At 38.6% G+C, this 18077-nt stretch overlaps 1 protein-coding gene across 2 annotated transcripts in view; it reads right to left on the bottom strand.

The window, feature by feature from the left end:
• Positions 1-1959: 1959 nt before the first annotated feature.
• The window catches only part of FNDC3B (fibronectin type III domain containing 3B), a 320977-nt gene continuing 304859 nt past the window's right edge, over positions 1960-18077 (bottom strand). The window contains exons 24-26 of one of the 2 annotated variants that reach the window (XM_019735100.3): positions 17606-17772; positions 14895-15022; positions 1960-5511 (exon numbers count right to left, since the gene is read on the bottom strand). In XM_019735100.3, the coding sequence (XP_019590659.3) occupies positions 5200-5511; positions 14895-15022; positions 17606-17772 (607 nt within the window). In that variant the 3' untranslated portion in view covers positions 1960-5199. The remainder of the gene's footprint in view (positions 5512-14894; positions 15023-17605; positions 17773-18077) is intronic. The other variant, XM_019735095.3, reaches the window with a different exon arrangement.

Below are 18077 nucleotides of genomic sequence, written 5' to 3'. Positions count from 1 at the left end.
CTTCCAGTATCGCTATTGAGAAGTAGAAAGCTATTCTGATTTCTAATCCTTCCACGTAACCAGTTTTTCTACGCTTTCAGGAACTTCTCTTGATCCTATTGTTTTGAAATCTCAAGATGGTGTGTGCCTTAGCAGAGGTCCTATTTTCATCCACTGTTTTGAGCACCTTCATACCCTTTTATTCTGCAAACTCATGTTTGATGATTTCCTCTCCTACATTTTCTGTTCTTTCTGGAGCTCCTATTACTTGGATATTGAATATCCTGGTCTGATCCTAGTCTTTCATCTTTTTTTTTTTTTTCTGTTGTTTTGGGTTCTTCTCTTAATTCCATCTTCCAACCCTTCTACTGAGTTTCTAATTTCTGAGACTATTTCCATTTTTCAAGTGTTCCATTTCAATAGCATTCTATCCTAGTCTACAGATGACTTATCTTTTCTCACCTTTCTGGAGATAAGATAGTTTTCCGAAGTTTCTTTTCCCTTAGCCTCTGATTTTCCCAAGTTGTTGGCTTTGGACTTTTCATGAGTTGTCAGGTTACCTTGATAAAGACGGAGGACTAAGAGCTGACAGAGGCTTGTTGACTGAGAGTTTCACTTAGGGCAGTGGTTGTACAATGAAACCATTTGGGGAGCTTTAAAAAACACTGATGCTATAGAAACACACATTTTATTGTTGTAGGGTGGTGTGATCTGGGTATAGAGATTTTGTAAAGCTCCCCAGGTGGTATTACTGTGCAGCCAAGGCTGAGAAGTACTACCAAAGAAAGGGTGATCTGGCCGAACCACTTCATTGAAGATCTTTAGATCTTTCTTTTTGGCCATGAGGCTCTTCAGGAAAGACTCTTTCTAATATCCTCTCGTATCCCATGTTCCCTTAATTCCTTTTTGATATCATACTTTCACTCTCAACTGTGGGTAGTGTCTCCCAGTCCCGGACTTTCTATTTTACCCTCTCCTGAGGATAAATGTGTATCTTCTGCAGGAGTGAAGGGGCAGTTGTCCAGCTGAAAAAAAATGGGGAGGTATATTATGGATTTAACAGCATTTTAAACAGCTTTCAACCGATGCTATTTCAGGGTCCTCTCCCCCTTCACCATCACTTCGAAACGACATGCTTACATCCATTTTTGAGTCTTCCAAGTATTCTGCATGTAAATCGCACTGGTGCTTACTAAAATTCTGCTGCTAATAACTTCTCTCTCATTCTTCCTAGTGTTGAGGGGAGTTGTAACTTAAAAATTTCTTCACTATATTTTAGATGGAGTGTCAGGAGCATGAAAAATTTGATGTGTTCAATTTGTCATTTTTACCCATAAGAATGGTTATTATTCTTTATATAAGAAAGTGAGCTGAGTTATACACAATTAGTTTCTCCATACATTTTCCCCCCAGAAATAAAAAATTGAAGATAGTAGGGATTCCTAGCAAAACACTCTAAACATAACGATGAAACCATAGCCATAGTAGGAACACGATGCTTTATTGCTGTTGTTGTTGAATGAGACCTGGAAGAGGGAAGAAGGTCAAAATTGTGTGAATTCATCATCCGGAGAATCCGGATGCTGGGTAACCAGACGTATAGACCTGGGCTCCTTCGATTTGGCATAGTAGATAAAATTTAGGCAAAGAGGTACATTATTCACACAGACTCTGACAGAAAACACTAGAAGCCTGTGTGTCTATATGGTCCAGAATCACATTTCAGTTGGTCTATATGGTGAAAATCTCGATTTTTCGCTTCTTTTGAAACACAGTGATTGTAGAACCTCAACTGGCAGGACCTGGGCTGCAGCTGCCCCTCTCAATGGCACAGCAACCATCGTGTACTATGCCACCTGCCTGGTCTCTAAATGCATTTGAATTTGCAATTTCTGGGATGTGGTTTAAGTTTTAAACTTAAAAAGTAACAACAACAACAACAACAAGAATCCGTTCCATGGCAGAAGAACCCTACTTAAGTCAGAAAGAATTAAAACATTTATTGGGCATAAATATATTACATATACACTACAGATACAGTTAGGTATTACATATAGCATAGTATTTGCAAAATCTATACATTAAAATTGATATGGCAGTTTTAATACAATGTATATGAAATAGTCTAAAATTTACAATACAGGAAAACATGATTCTTTTTTTTTTTCTCCTAAAGTTGAAAAGCTTGGAATGTATGTCCAACAGTGAGGTAAAACATTTTGTCTTTCAATTTAAAGAATTGTGCAAGGATAACATTCAAACACATTCAATTAGGGCACTTTTCAATTTGACAGGAATACTGAATTACTGTAGCCAACAAAACACAGTTAGAAAATGCCAACATTTCAAGTTGATAAGAACAAGGCAGATAATATGAAAAAAATCTTTTAAAAAAGTTTTCTTTTTAAATTTCTTTGAGGACAAAAGGGCAGTTTGTTTCATACGACTGGAATTTCTTGTGCTAGGGATGAGTCTGACATACAGAGCATCAGAAAGCCACTCACTCATTCCTCCATACCGCAACAGGGAAAAGAGATAAGGTTAATATAACACTTTATTTTATTGTTCACATGTAATGGCAATTTATATAGTTATATGTCAATATCACATATATATATATTTGTGATAGAAAACAGTGCCAGATAGAGTAATAATTTGACTGAAGGGATTATAATGAATACCAAATAAAGGAGAGCAATAAAATAAAGTGACGTCAGCTAGTGCTTTGCACACTTCGGCTTCCTGGTGGTTAAATCTGGTCGTACGAAAATCTCAAAAAGATCAGATATTCATAGCAATTTGGGCCTAAACTATTACTTCATTTAAAAAACCTCAACCAATTCAGAGAATTTCTTTATAGCAGCAGTTCTAAAGTGTTTCCAAAAGGGACTTCCTTTTTTCTACAAACAGGGTTCTTATACTCAGTTGAATCTCATTGCTTAAAAAATGCCTTCTCCCCAAAACACCTGCATGCAATTGTATCAGAAAATGCAGATGCAATGTTATAGTGGGTCATAATACACATTTAAATAGAGGGATACGTTTTGGGAGGCCGGAACTTTGGCAAAAATATATTTACCTTGATGCCATCAGTTTGCAAGACTAATTAAACTAATTATTATAGTCAATAACAAAATACAGAACTCTCTAGTATTTACTACGTCAATATAGGCACACAGAATGATTCATTGATCTTAGCACTTTCTTTAAGAGATGATTATGGTTTTTTGGGTACATGTAAACGTTTCAATCACTGATAATGGATTTTTATTTTTTTGGCATTTAATGCACTAGATGCTCTTATCTTTTAAAAACACAAGAAAATGTCAAAAGATTGATAATACTACAGAAGTTGCAAAGAAACAAGACTGACCTAAAATTACAAAAGTATAAAACACAAAAAAATAACATGCTACAAGGGAAAATTAGTACATAAGTACATTTAAAAAAATTTTACAATAAATAAAGATTGCACTGTAATTGGCATTTAAAGTACTGTATGCAGAATATAGTATAAATAAACCCAAAACAAAATAATGTTGGTTTCCCCATGACTTTGGTATGGGAATATTGTAAGCTAGTACAGGATACTGCATCTTAAGACAACATAGACCAAGCACAAAATAGCTATGATCAAGAAAAACCAAGTAGCAAAAATATACAAAAACAGAAGCAGGGGGATACACTGTGTCTGTTGCACCCTTTTGGAATATATTTGCACCTCCAACTCTTAAATGTCCCTGAGGTACGCGAACATTATGGACTTCATATAAATAATCCAATGACTTTGGGTTAAAATTGATTATCTCATATGACTCAAAATAAACATGCGAGAGTAACACTTTACACTCCAATAGCACCTGTTAATCAAGGATCTCAAAGCACTTACGAACATTAGAATCCCCATTTTATTTTATTTTATTTTTAATGCATGGGAAAACTGAGGCACAGAGAGGTAAAGTGACGTGTCCAGGTCACGCAGCAAGTTAGTGACAGATCCAGGGAAAGAATCTACGCTTCTTGACCCCCCCAAACACTGTACTTCCCACCAAATACCACCCCCTCTCCACACATGGCCAAGGCAACCCCACAAAAATAGGAACTACAAATTTAGATGTTTCTCTTTTGGGTTTTACCAATTTTCATCTGCTGTTAGAGTAGTATTATGTGCACTGAATTAAGGTATTGAAATTCAATCACTTCATAGATACCTCAAAGAACAGCCTAAAGGCAAATCTTTCAAAAATAATGAGCTGACGTATAAGAAGATTGCTCACAATTAGTGTAAATTATGGACAATGGGCAGAGGCACTAAACTGTCACCAGTTCTCGTCATATAATTCTGGTCAAACATAACAGAATATAATAACAATAGTGATTAGATTAGAAGTAGTTATTTACAAAGACAAACAAACAAGTTAAAGCAGCTTTTAAAATAGCTGAACAAAGAAACAACTAACTATTGCACAATGCCCTCTTAAAGTTACTGCTATGAATCGACGTGGTAAAATCTACAATGCTCCATAATTTATAGGTGCATTTTGGTTACTTGATTTCTTAGACAGGCAGCTCATAGTGTTAAAATCATAAGAAATACAGATCATTAAAACATTTTCTATTAAAGTACACATGTTGATTTAAAGGAGCTAAACAGTTACATAACTGAGTGACAGTATGGTTGTTTAGGGCAGCCTTATCTGAGTGAACACATCTTCTGGATGTTGTTGTTATCGTCGTGTGGTACGTAATACTCTGAACAAAACTGAAATCCTCGCCCTGTAACTACACACACTGTGATTCATGTTCACAGGAATAGATGGTCAAGACGTAAGAAGTGACTGGTGAATATAAATTACTAATGTGTAGCATGGAAAAAAAAAATCAAAGGCTTGCAAAAGACATCAGTGAAAACAGAATAAAGGCAGATCTGAAAATGTAAAAAAAAAAACACACAAGAAAGCTATATTTTGGTATCTGGTTTGCTTTTCTTCTTTTTTTCTTTTTTCTTTAAAAAAAAAAAAAAATCCAGTTTAATCTCTTCCTAGTTTTGCATTTCAAAAAGGTGCACCAAAACACTGATATTTTTTTCCTAGCTAAATCTGTAAAACAAAGTATATAAATCAAAGAACAAAAGGGCTTAAAAAGGGGATTATCTGAATAAATGTGTATTAAAATGTGTAGCATTAATTAAATTCATACCTCTAGTCTTGTTGGGTTTGTTTACTTCATTAAGAAGTACTGTAATATAAAGGCAAATAAAATGGACAAAGTCGCAAAGCCAACCACAATGAGGGCTGCAAACTGTTCATCAGTAGGCATCATGCTCTTCATTTTGGGATCATGTAATGTCCCCATGTCCCCTGTAAGCATGACGTCACTTCGTTGTAACACAAAAGCTGCAGAGGGGCTGAAAGCTCCGCATAGCTCCTGAGAGGTGTCTAAACAGCGACGACACGCACACACGCGGAACCTGTAGTCTGTGTTGGTCTGGAGGCCTGAGATTTGGAATGTGGCTTCTTCTCCTTTGTATACCTTCAAGAGGAGGAAAAGTCCTGGTCAATTACTTTATAATACTGCTGTCTCTAAAGTAATAATCATAGAGTATCAGGAGACTTGTGGATCTGGCTTGGTTTAAACCAACTCCATCACATTAAAAATTACACAGGAATGCATTTCTCTGAATCTGTATTGAAAAAGGTATTCCAACCCACTCTGAATAAAACATAATACAAAATTCAGTACCTTTGACACTGACAGAAGAGAGAAGGCACTGACTAGCATTGCACTTAACGTAAGTAATCAAGATGCATCTAGCTAAATTTTAATAATAATTTAGGCTAAATCAGAAGATGATAGAATCCTTACAAAGGGCTCTATGATCTTGGTTCACAGAACAAATTAAGATTTTTTAATTGAAACAATTAAAAACAATATATTGCACAGACAATGAAATGCAAAGTTTCCGTTGATTTTTTTTCGACAATTGGATACACCATGTAACAGTACTCCATCAAGGTATCACACTTCTACCCCTAATAAGAAACACTATTCTAACTTCTAATTCTGTTTTAGTTTTGCCTGTTCTAGAAGTTCATGTAAATGGAATAAAAGATTGTGTACTCTCTTGTGCCTATGAGATTCATCCATGCTATTGATTCAGTAGTTGCTACTTGTATTGTGGAGTGGTATTCCATTATATGCCTATATCTCAGTTTATCAATTTTCTTTTTGATAGGTATTTGTGTCGTTTCCAGTTTGGAGCTTTAAAAAGACGGTTATGAAAACTTTTATACAAATTTATCAGGACATAAGTTTTATGTTTCTTGGGCAATGCCTTGGAGTAGAAGTGCTGGGCCATAAGGAAAGTCTATATTTAACTTCATGAGAAACAGTTTTCCCAAGAGATTGAATCACTCTGAAATCCTGCCAGCAAAGCTTTAGAGTTCCAGTTGCTCCACACATTGTCACCAACATTTGTTATTGTCAAGTCTTTTATAGCGGAGCCACTCTAGTAGGTGAAAATCGTACCTCATTTGTATTTCGCTGATGTCTGATCTTTTCATGTGCTTATTGGTCATTAATACACCTTCTTTTGTAAAGAATATGTTCAAGTGTTTTGCCTATTTTTAATTTGTTTGCTTTTATTAATTTGTAGGAGCTCTTTATATAATCTGGATTTAAGTCCTTTGTCAGATAGAGGTTGTGAATACTTTCTCCCAGTTGTATGGCTTGACTAATCGTTTCTTGAGAAATTGTTGATGTAGTCCAATGTATCATAAATTATTATTTAAGTAATTCAATGGTCTGTCTTAAGTGTTTCCTCCCTTTATGACCAATCTGTTTTTTTCCATTAAGGATCTGGGATGTTTTCTTCCCCTTTGTTAATTCTAATATAATTACCATGAGGCTTACTATTATAGGTACTTGAAAACTACCAGTTTACTCAGACAGAGATTACCACCCCTGAGCTGACTGAAGCTAATGAGTCTTTGAGGGAGGGGAGGTCTCACAGATTCTTCTATCAAAGTGATACTGATCCTCAAAACTTAGAGGAAATGATACTTAGATTAAAATCACATAAAAATTTATAGCTTACATTAGAGTCAGTGAATAGGGATAGGAAAAAACTAGCTGGAATTCAAACAAATCAGTTAGGAGATTGGCTGATAAGAAAACAAGAAAGTAAGTGAACCCTTTCTGTGTCTGGCATTGAGTTAGCACCTGTAAAGCTCTTAATACATGTCTACATAATAATTGCACAGTAAAAGTTAGCTATTATTATTACAACTTAGAACTTAAAACAACTCCAAATATATTCTTAAAATACAGCAATTAAAAGTGATAAATATGGCCATTTTCAACCTAGCAATAGGCCACCTTAGTAAAGCTGTCAATTTTGCCCATTAATGCAAATCCCACAGAAAATAAAAAGAATACTTCCAACAATCTCAACTTTGTCTGAAACACTAACCAGCTATAGAGAATTAGTGGGATGTACAGCCTGGTGTGTCAACTTCTATCAAGAAGCAGGGCATTCCACCAGTGAATGGAAGTGCACTGGCCACACATCTAGAGTTGGGCAAATTGACAGACAGCAAAAGGATCTCGTAGCTTAGAAAAGGGACCAGACTTCCAATGTTTACCCGATCCATAGCCTTTTTCTTAAGATTTTTCCTCCCTCATTTTCAAAACTTACAAGAAGACTTTAAGTGTCTAATTTTTATACTTTTGTTTAGTTGTTTAGTGACCAAACCCCAAGAAAATAATTCTGTTTCTCATACTTTTCCAGATTCATCTTGCTTTTGTTATTCCCCTGTGTTCGATTTTAATAAGCACATTCCTCTTGGTGAGTTACCCGTTTCTTTAAAGATTGTGTCATGTGCCTTAGCAACTGGAGTCACAGACAGAACTGGGCAGGAGCAACTAAGAATGAAAGAAACTAAGAATGAAAGAAAATCTGGCACTACTGAGAGGCCACTCCTTTCTCACTTCCCACTGTTCCAACAATGAATTACATGAATATTTTAAGATGAGCTCGTTGTCATGTTGATGGCCCTGACCCACATATTCAAGAGTTCAGACTACATGATCATGGAACAGTCTGAATTATTTCCCAACATGTGGGTGGTCTCAGGAAAACAAAGGCATACATTTTTTAAAAAGACATCTTTTAATTGTGAATATTCTTTACTTCCTTAATTTCTTAAATTTAAATGCGCAAGTCGGTATTTTCTGAGACAAGCCTTTTCTTGGACACCACTGGGACCATTTATGGAGCAATGATTTGCACCCCATGGAACCAGTATGCCAGTTTGATAATGCAGGCCCTCCACAGTTGCCACGTGAGCTTTGGTTTCCCAATCTGCAGTGTTCCTGGTATACAATTCATTCTGACTCTGTGGTGGTGATTAATATTGAGATGTTTATCGAACTGGAGAAAAGCTGCCATCTAAGCTTTAGCTGCAAGATTTTCTGATACTCCTTTCATTGGTTCTTTTGGGGTCCTCACCTCTGGAAATATTTCTTTACACTTATCGAAGCGTGATCTACTATAGCTGTCGGAGCTCTTCCTTTCCTTTCTGTAACCCGAGGAACCGGGTCTGGTCTGAGTGGCCACTGAGAAGCAGTGGGCAGATTCTTCTCAAGCACAGGAACTGGAATCAGAATCCCAGGTCTAAGTCCTTGCTCTGCCATTTCCTAGGTTTCTGAACTTGGGCGAGTAACAGCTTTGTGCCCTACTTTTCTCATCTTTAACATGGATGGGACAATAACAGCACCTAACCTAACTCCAATGGCAACTGAGGATTAAAGGAGAAATGTGGAAAACGCTGTGTGAAAGGAATATAAAGTTGAGATAAATCAACTTTACCAAATTTAATCCTCCTGATTACTCTGTCAGGTGATTTTTACTTCCATTGTAGAGATGAAGAAACTGAGGATCAGAGAAGTTGTTCATTTCTGAAGGTCTCATAACAACTAAGGGGAGTGGTGGACCACAGAAGAGATCCCACTGTTAATTCCAACACCTGTGCTCACCACCGGAGTTGCCCCAGCTCTGCTCGCGCCATCCCTATGGGTAGGGAGTAATGCCACCACCACCCGTCCTCCATTTCAGTCGTCATCGAATGAGTACAGTGTGACACTGGGTCCAGTTTTCTTGGCTTCTGACTTTGTCTTCCTACATAGCCCCAGGATTTCTCTGGTGTGTTCATTAAACACCTTCCAGATCACCCCACTTTGGGTTCTGCTGCCCCAGAAGGAAAGCACTGCCCACCCCCCCGCCCCACCCACTCAGTTTGTGCCAAGGAAAGACCTGGGCAGCATTTTTGTGATGTGGCCTCTGAATGTCTGCCAGCAAACAATGACCTCGCAGCAGAAAACCATTTAATAACCTATCCCCACATGTTTTGGAAACTTTGGGATACAAATATTCATTTAATATCTGTTTAAATGATTTCTATAGTTTCCATAGTTTGCATGACTAGATCCCTTTTAAAAAGTTGGCCCAAGAGTATATTTAATTTCCCAGAGTTCCAATTCATGGAATCTTGAACAGAGACTTTCCATATTAATTTTGATGGAACTTGTCAACTCTAACTCCTTAGAGTGAAGATCTCTGAACATGTACTGTGAAAGCAATGGAATGGTACTTTTCTTGTACCATTTGGCAAAACAGTTAGTGAAGGAAAATGAGTATCTAGCTGATGGGAACTTCCTTAATGATAACTCCAATCAAAAGTGAGGTTTTAATGTGTAAATGTTTTTCTTTTGGCCATTCTCTTGTTTTAATTAGAACAGCTTCCGTCTTTTATGAACATTGCCAATACAATGTCAACATTACCTTTTCAAAAGAAATGTTTATGATAAATATGTTGTGTGTGGGGCTGTGTTATTATCTCCACAGCAACTATGGCCCAAACAAAGCAGATGCTCAGCGAATGTGCTCTAATTAGAACCCTCAAATGCTCCACAGCAGATACTCTCACACCATCCACACTGGTTGAAAAGCACGTTAAGTATTAGAACACACAAACCAGAATTCAGTACAGGCACAGCCATCATTGTAAAAAATGGAATCATTACATTGTTTTCAATGCATTGATAGAAACTATGGCGTTTCTAACCTATTTTGGAAATAGTCATGCTTCCTACGTCTTTTGGATTAATTCTTAACTAAAGAAAAATGGAAACAATCCCAGTATCCCATGTCCTGAGGATTCTCATTCCTGAGGTTTGAGATACTGATGTGTTTTTGTGTAAATGGTCACAGCCATGGGATCCCGTCACAAGGTCATCAGGCCTGCAGCACCGCTATGCGTGCACCGCGGCGCCTGTTCACAGAACTGCGCAGCTGTCCGCAGCAGGGCAGCAGCCGGGCCTCCCAGCCCTCTGTTTTCACTCATTTTGACACAGGCACCATTATAGGCTTTTCCTCCTGTCTCAACCCAATTTAAAAGGCAGAGCTCTATGTAAGATTTTCGTTATTGAAGTCACCCATCATAATATCGCAATAAGTACATAAGCAATATTATTTTCGCAAAGACTATTTCTGTGCTTGATTTGATATACAATATATTTTAAAGTAATTTTGACATGTTTATTCCAAACGGGAGGATTTAAAGTAATACCTGATAACTGAAAGCAAGAATCCGTGACCCTGAATTCAGAATCACATGCTGTGTGGCTGAAATCCTTTAAATGGAGAGCCTCCTGGGGCAGGTCGCTAGAGGCTTGTATCTGGACAGTGCCTGCCGGGCTTTACTGCTGCCGCCCCTCTCCCAACCCAGAAAGGCAACCATAACTGCACAATGCTATCATTTACACAGCTCTTTCTCATGACTAAAGGATCTGATGTCCACAGTAACCCTGAGTTAGAAGATTAGTGTCCCCACTTTTACAAGACAGCTGAAGCTCAGCGAGGTGAATGAATTCCTTCAATACCATGTGACGATGCGGGGCAGACCTGACCCCTTACCTCTTCACCCCACCCCTGGCTCAGGAGGGAATCCACGAACCTGCAGGCCTCATCTGCAGAGGGTGCGAGGCTGGGCAGGCATCGTGTCTCTGAGCCAAAGAAGACAAGCAAGGGTAGTTACTAAGTGCTTCTTGGGGGTGTGCTGTTTTCACCCAAGGGGCCCATAAGCACTGACAACACTGCCCATGCCGTTCTGTTATATGCAGGCATCCCTCACAGTGCAAGCTAAGTACATAACAGCTTCTCCATAAACCTGGGGTCCTCTACCTGGACTCCATGACATTGAATAAAAATTTGTTTCATATGAAATTTTAAATAAAATTTGCATGAGGATTTTTCTGGTGGAAGGGGTCAGACCTTTGCCAGACACTTAAAGGGACCTGTAAACCTAAAGAAAAATTAAGAATCAATAAAATAAATGATGGCTTTTAAATATCTCCCTCTTCATCTATTCTTATTTTGCTTTAGGTTTGACCTTTTAATCATGGAGAAAGAAAAAACTGTGCAATGAGACACTCATCGCCTCACTGTTTAATTTCTGTTCGGGAACTGAATGGAAAGCCATTAAAAATAGGTTGACGCCAAGACTCTAAAAGAGTTCTGTCAAGAGAAGGTCTTTCCTCACAGCACCTTATGTGATACCATGAAGAACAATACACATCCAGTACGATATTCTAAAAATGATACTAAATAAAAAATACTTATACAGAGATGCCATCAAATTAAATATGGAGGTCTATAATTTTTCAGATGCTTCAAAGGTCTTCTTAATGTAACAAATATGAACACCAAGAATATTAATAATTTGTCACAAATTCTGACTCCTAAAAGGTAATAATTTTTTGCAATTTGTTACCTTTTTCTCATCTTCAATGTTTATATATTTTTTATAAAAATTATTGCTTTCTGCACAGGGAGATGAATATGAATCATTTCACTTTACATTCTTATACATGTAATTTTTTTGTATAAAAAAAAATCGGTCACCCACATAGTCATACAATTCTCATTCTTTTCAAGAATGCTTTACAACTAATACTGATTGAAAAGAAGTTTTAAGCTTCTTGAAAAAAGCTTGTGCTTGGAATGTCTATTAAGTGGCAGAAGAGCCAAATCAATATATGCATGCTTCCTAATGCAAAGTATAATTTTAGGTGAGGATTTAATATAAGTTAATAGATCGTTTCATAATTAAAACCAGCTGCTCACCCTATATCATGATACCTGACCAAAAGAAAGCTCATGAGCTACAACCAAGGCAAAGCTAACGTCAATGTTGCAAGTAAAACATCAGAAAAGGCTTTGGGCCTTGCCATAGGCTGCTGTAAAAATAAGCTTGGGAAGCAGGACGCCACACCCTCCTATTACCGGGGATTTTTTTTCACCTAAGTAACAAACATCACTTCTAAACCCACCCAATGCTGAAGTTTACTCCTATCTTGTCTTACTTACTGTAAGTAGAAATAACCCTGTTCCTTTGCAACAGCCTCTTTCATGCAACAAGAAACATTTCCTGAGTGCCTAGCTATGTGCCAGTCCTGGGAAAATAAAGACAAGTAACCCAAGCTCACACACGAGTGGGTTCTGCCTGATTAGTGCTGTGACTGAGCTCGCTAAGAGCCTGTAACCCTGCAGTGGGCCATGCTCAGGGATGATTACCTCTCATTTTCTTTTGCTTTGCCTCTATGACAAAGCCTATGCCTGGACTATAATTATTTCAACCATTACTCTGCACACATAATATAAACAGCTTTCATTCCCTCTCTTGTGTCCAGAACAAGTGAATGAAATACTCAAAACATCATGTTTAACTTAATGTTTACTGAATAGGGAGAAGCAAAAAGCTCAGTACAAATTGTCCCTGACTCAACAGTGGCTTTTCATGTACCACTACGCACCTTAATCATTTCTTGGTAAATGTCGGAAAGACATGGTTATGTGAAGAATGCTGACCCCTATCTACCCTGCCTGCCCTGCAGTACTGTGTTTTCACCTATTTTTAACAAGAAACTCTTGTTTGCAACTTTTTACAATAAGAAATATATTCTGGGGCACAAATGGGGTTATGTATTATATTAGCATTTATATTTTCATGGGTCGGAATATACAACATTAAACAAACAGTTGATTCAAAACAGCCCACTTGTCAATAAAACCTAGATTACTGAATGGACTGACCTATGTTTTGGCAATGCCTGACATGTATAGATACTGACCAAATGATGCTGCTTTTTAAATGTAAAACAGCAATCACTGTGCTTTGACAAGCTGAACATTTTTTCCAAGAATAGGTGGAAAAGCATGAGACATGGAACAAAAGGTTTTTAAGAATACAGTGGTGAATATGCAATGGATGTACTGTTTGGAAATGAATTATTGTTAAGTGTCAAGTAATACGTTGTGAAATTTTGTAACATTTCATCTTTTAACCATTGTTACATTGCTGTAGAACAGGACAATGCTCCTGGTGTTGAAGATGACGAAATCTAGTGGGAAAATCCTCTGCTCTCTGAGCTGAGACCCTGAAGCCAATCATCTCTTTCTAGTAAGCGGGAACAATTATATATGTTAAATTATTTACTTTGAAATGGGATATACTGTATGAGATGAGATTGGAAAGTGAAAGAAAACAATACTTTTTTACTCTTATTTAAGAGAAATGATGGAAACTTTGGTGACATCACCCAGTGACGTTAATCAGTAATGACAGATGCAATAGGTGAAATACAGTTTTTGCAAAGTGTGCTTAAAACCATTCATTCTTTTATCTGACACTTCATATTAAAGTACAGTGAAACGTACCAAAATTTCCTTTGATTGATTTTACACGTTCTTATTTGGAAGTATTCATTATTATTATACAAGGAACATCAACCAGCAATTTGTCGAAAACTCTGAATCACATTATTTTCTACCTGTTTTCTGTATCTGGAGACTCAAGAGCTGAATAAAGAGGTCTTCACAAATTAGGCTAATGTTTCAGAAGACAGGTGGCCATTTATCTTCAACCTTTTAAGTTTCATATAAATGGCTGCCTCTATTAAAAGTGCTGATACGGAATGGGCCTCAGTCTTCCCAACAGAGTGACAGTGTCATATCCTGATGTCACATAAACAGGTATTAAGTTCCTGGGAACATTACAGAAACCTGCAGAGTATCTGAATCTTTAATCGCCAGCGACTGATACCGTGTGGCTTTGGAAAAAATCAAGGATCAAAAGGGGTACGGAAAATGATTAAAACCAAATTCTTTATCGGGCTATCTTCCGATTACATTCTCTTTTGCATGGATTTATCATGTGCTCTGCACAGCCTTGCTACTCAAATTATGGTCCATGAACTAACTGGCAACACCAGCGTCACCTGGGAGCCTGAACCCTCACCCCAGACGTAGTGAGTCAGAATCTGCATTTTAACAGATTGCCACGTACATTAAAGCATGACAAGCAGTGACTTGGAGCTTCTGAATCACAGGCCTTAAGAGCTGACAGGTCATATCCTTCCTGATCCTTCCATTATCACTTCCATTAAAAAAGCAGACAGGACATTAGGCTTTAGTAGTTCGGTCAAGACCACGCCCCTTCTATAGTAAAACCACTGGCACACTTTTCAATTACACACATACAGAGTTTGATATCTGCAAACATCACTGCCATTATCAAATACAAATACAGAACTTAGAAACTCTTTAAAAGACAAGATTATGCTTGAAATCTGAAAATTTAAGATGAACACCAACTACCACGTAACAAAATAAAATGTACACTAGGGCTTACATACCCTAAAGAACTAGGTAATGGATGCATGTTCTGCAGTTTCCACGACTGATTTTAAGAAAAATGTAGCTCCCTGGTCACTGAATCATTCATGGCAATAGGTAGAGGCGAGGAGCCAGCCTGATTCTGATAAGCCACGCACGTGTCATGCACGCTGGTTCTCACCTGTTTGTACTCAGATTCTCTTCCAACCAATACCTGGAGGATGTAGTTGACAGGGTCGCCTTTCATTGGTGGTACCGTCTCCCATAAAATTTCACATGAATTGCCTTCCAACTGTGTTACTCGGGGTGCTGAAACACAAATCCACACATCTAAGGTCAAAATGGAAAGTATCACATTAACAGTCGATGTTTTAGTGATATTAGAGAGAGTGACAGAGTGCTTGAGGCTGCCCTGAGAGGGGGGTTTATTTGCCTCGCCTCCTATTAAACCAGCAGGGTGCCCTCCCTATACCCAGAGAACACTCCACGACTAGCATGTCATTGCTGAAAAATCCTTTGTTCGTTATCCTATTAATAACTAATTGGCCTGGATCGAATTTTTGTCGTATTTTCAATGGCTACTGAGAACCTTCTATGATTAGGCTGAGAGCTAGGCACTTCGGGGAATGCAAACATAGGTGTAATACACCCGGCTTTCAAGGAAATGAAGATCTAACTGAAGGAAGGGGAGAGGAAAGTAAGAGACAAGCACAAAAAATAATGGAAGGCAGATTAAAATGAGAGGTACAAATAAAATGTTTTGGAGTTCCAGGGGAGTAAAAGTCACACTGTGTGAGAGTTTAAGGAAGGTTTTAAGAGCAGGTGACATTTGAAGTAAGTCCCAGAGAATGGGCAGCACTGAAAGCCTTTAAAATTAAGTTATCGTATATTTGTAATTTTTAGTGTATTTTTCACCTACGAGACTCATCATTCTGATTTGAAGTTAAATTGTCTTAGTTTGTAGCAAAGCACCTAACAGAATTTTAAAATATTTTCTCATAGCTTATGCTACATCTCTACAGCTTAATTCAAGATTTATTTTTCTATTTTGTAACTAGAATATGTAACTGCTCTCTCTGAACCCCCTTATTCTTTAGTTTCTAGCTACATGAAATTAATTCTTTAGAGAGAATTGTTTCTACTTGTAATTCTGTACAATACTGCTTCAGAAAAACAAAGGTTTTCTTTAAAAAAAAAAGTTGGAATTAGTTGGCCAAAATGCCAAATAATTTATGGAAAAAGTAAATAAGGAATCTAATCAGATGAGACAGTCCTCCAGCTAAGACAACACTTTCCTGAATCTGAGAGGAAGACTTGATCATGTTGTCATGTGAGGAAACTGTCCTGAAGTAAATGTACCACGAAACGCAAGAGCCATCACTGTGTTCTGTTTGCCACAATATGAATTTTCCCAACAATTACTTTGAGAGGCAAAATTAGTGCCAGAAAGACCCTTGAGGTTTGCTAACTGGTAAAGTGGCACACTTCCCTGTCACCACACACCTATAGATCACAGAGTGCTCAGGAATCCCTTGTGTTACAGCTGAAAGGCAAAGCTGGACCAAAGAACTGGGGTATTTACTTCCCATGTGACCCAGCAGGGCTTCGCACGTGTCCATCCATTTATACTAGTTTCTTAGTCACAAGAAGAAGCAACTGCCAAAGAGAAGCTCTGGACCGCTGAGGGGCACGGCAAGTGGGGAAGGTACTTACCATAAAGTACCCGACAAGGAACTATGGGAAACTTTCACGGCATTCAAGCTAGACTCAGCCCCAGGTCCTGGAGTCCCCTCACCATGACTCCTACAATGAATGAACTCTGTGCTCTGGTGGGAGCTGACATAGCTCCCCCACGTGGAAGCAGGGAGTCAGGTGGGCTCGCTCCTGGGGCCACACACATAGGGACTTTTTTACAGGTTGTGCTCGCAACCCTAGCCACCCAAATAACATAGCAAACCCTCACTTGTACCCACGTAAAACCTGGTTCAGGCGGGCTACTTGTCTATCCATCAGCTTCAGGGTCATTCTGGGCAGCAGCTGTCTACCCCCTCAAGGGCAAGCGGTAGGGACCCACACAAGAATCACACTGCTGGGGAGAGTAGGGTGCAGGCTCAGGAGTCCGTGCCGGGGCTGGGTCTAGGCCAGAGGCTGGGTGGGAAGGGCCGAGCCAGCGTCAGCCTGCGGCTATCTGCTCTGCCACAGGAGCCAGCTGTGCAGAAGGCATAATGCTGTGGCTGGAAACGGGAGATGAGGGCTCAGCAGACCCACCCACTGGAGCGGCGTTGGCTTACTCCCTGATCCCAGGAAGGAGGCAGAGAGTAAACTAGTCACTGACAAACCACAAGACGAGTTCTCAGGGAGAGAACAGGCCACTGCTGCAGGGCTCGTCCCAGGGCTCTCTCCATGGTGACAGCTGAGGGCTGGGGGACAGGCTGCTGCAGGAGCCCACATCAGCCTCGAATCTCTAGGCACCAAGAGCATTCAAAGATGAATGCCAACCTCTGCTCCTCCTGAATGTGTCTGGGAAGGAATATTTTCAAAACTTCTGTGGTAAACTGTCATTAAGTGCTGCATCAGGAATTCACCCTCATTTCTAACCAAAGTTTGTCACTCTGGTCTGTTTCTTTTCCTTGTCCATCTACCTGCTGGTCTGTACAAATTATTTGTAATAATCCTTTATACATACTTGAGAAAAGTCTTTATTGTAGGCCCCTCATTTCCCTCCAACATCCATTTTCCAACCTTTCCTTTTAGAAAGTTCTTTTGATTCTATCTTGCTGATATTACAACTACTAGAAAGTATAATCAGAGTGAGCATTGTACTTTCTCTTCTAAGCTCCAACATCTCCCTCCTCTCGCAGAAGACTGTGCCAGCATACACTGTCTACAAACCTTTGATAGTGGGAGGGACACTCTTAGTTGTGCTGAAGGTATAGGTTTCTGAGAAGGGCCCTTCCCCAGCCTCGCTCGCTGCCTGGATTCGGAAAGAGTAGCACGTGAATTCGGTCAGTCTCTGGACCTTGTAGGTGTGGCTGGGTCCTCTGTAGATGGAGTTAAACCTAGAGGAAGGAGCAGAATCCATTAGCAACCTGCCTTTGTATTACTGACAAGAAATTATTATGATACAAACTAGTGGAGCAGATTAGGCCGATGTGGTAAATGCTTTTCATACAGTCTGAATTAATAATCAACCAGTTGCTATGTTATAGTTAAGTTTAATGTCTAACATATTGTTACATAAAAGGCAAACACAAATTTAAGCACATATAAAGCTTATAATAAGATCCCTTTAATTATGCTATAGATTCTAGAATTATCAGTTGTTCATGCTTTTATTTACTAATAAAAAAAGAAATTTCAAGTT

The sequence above is a fragment of the Rhinolophus sinicus genome, chromosome 17 (genome assembly GCF_057876585.1).
Source record: "Rhinolophus sinicus isolate RSI-liver-muscle chromosome 17, RSI-T2T, whole genome shotgun sequence".
Taxonomy (NCBI): Eukaryota; Metazoa; Chordata; class Mammalia; order Chiroptera; family Rhinolophidae; genus Rhinolophus; species Rhinolophus sinicus.
The sequence above is the reverse complement of the archived record's forward strand: the minus strand, read 5'-3'. Positions and strand labels throughout refer to the sequence as shown.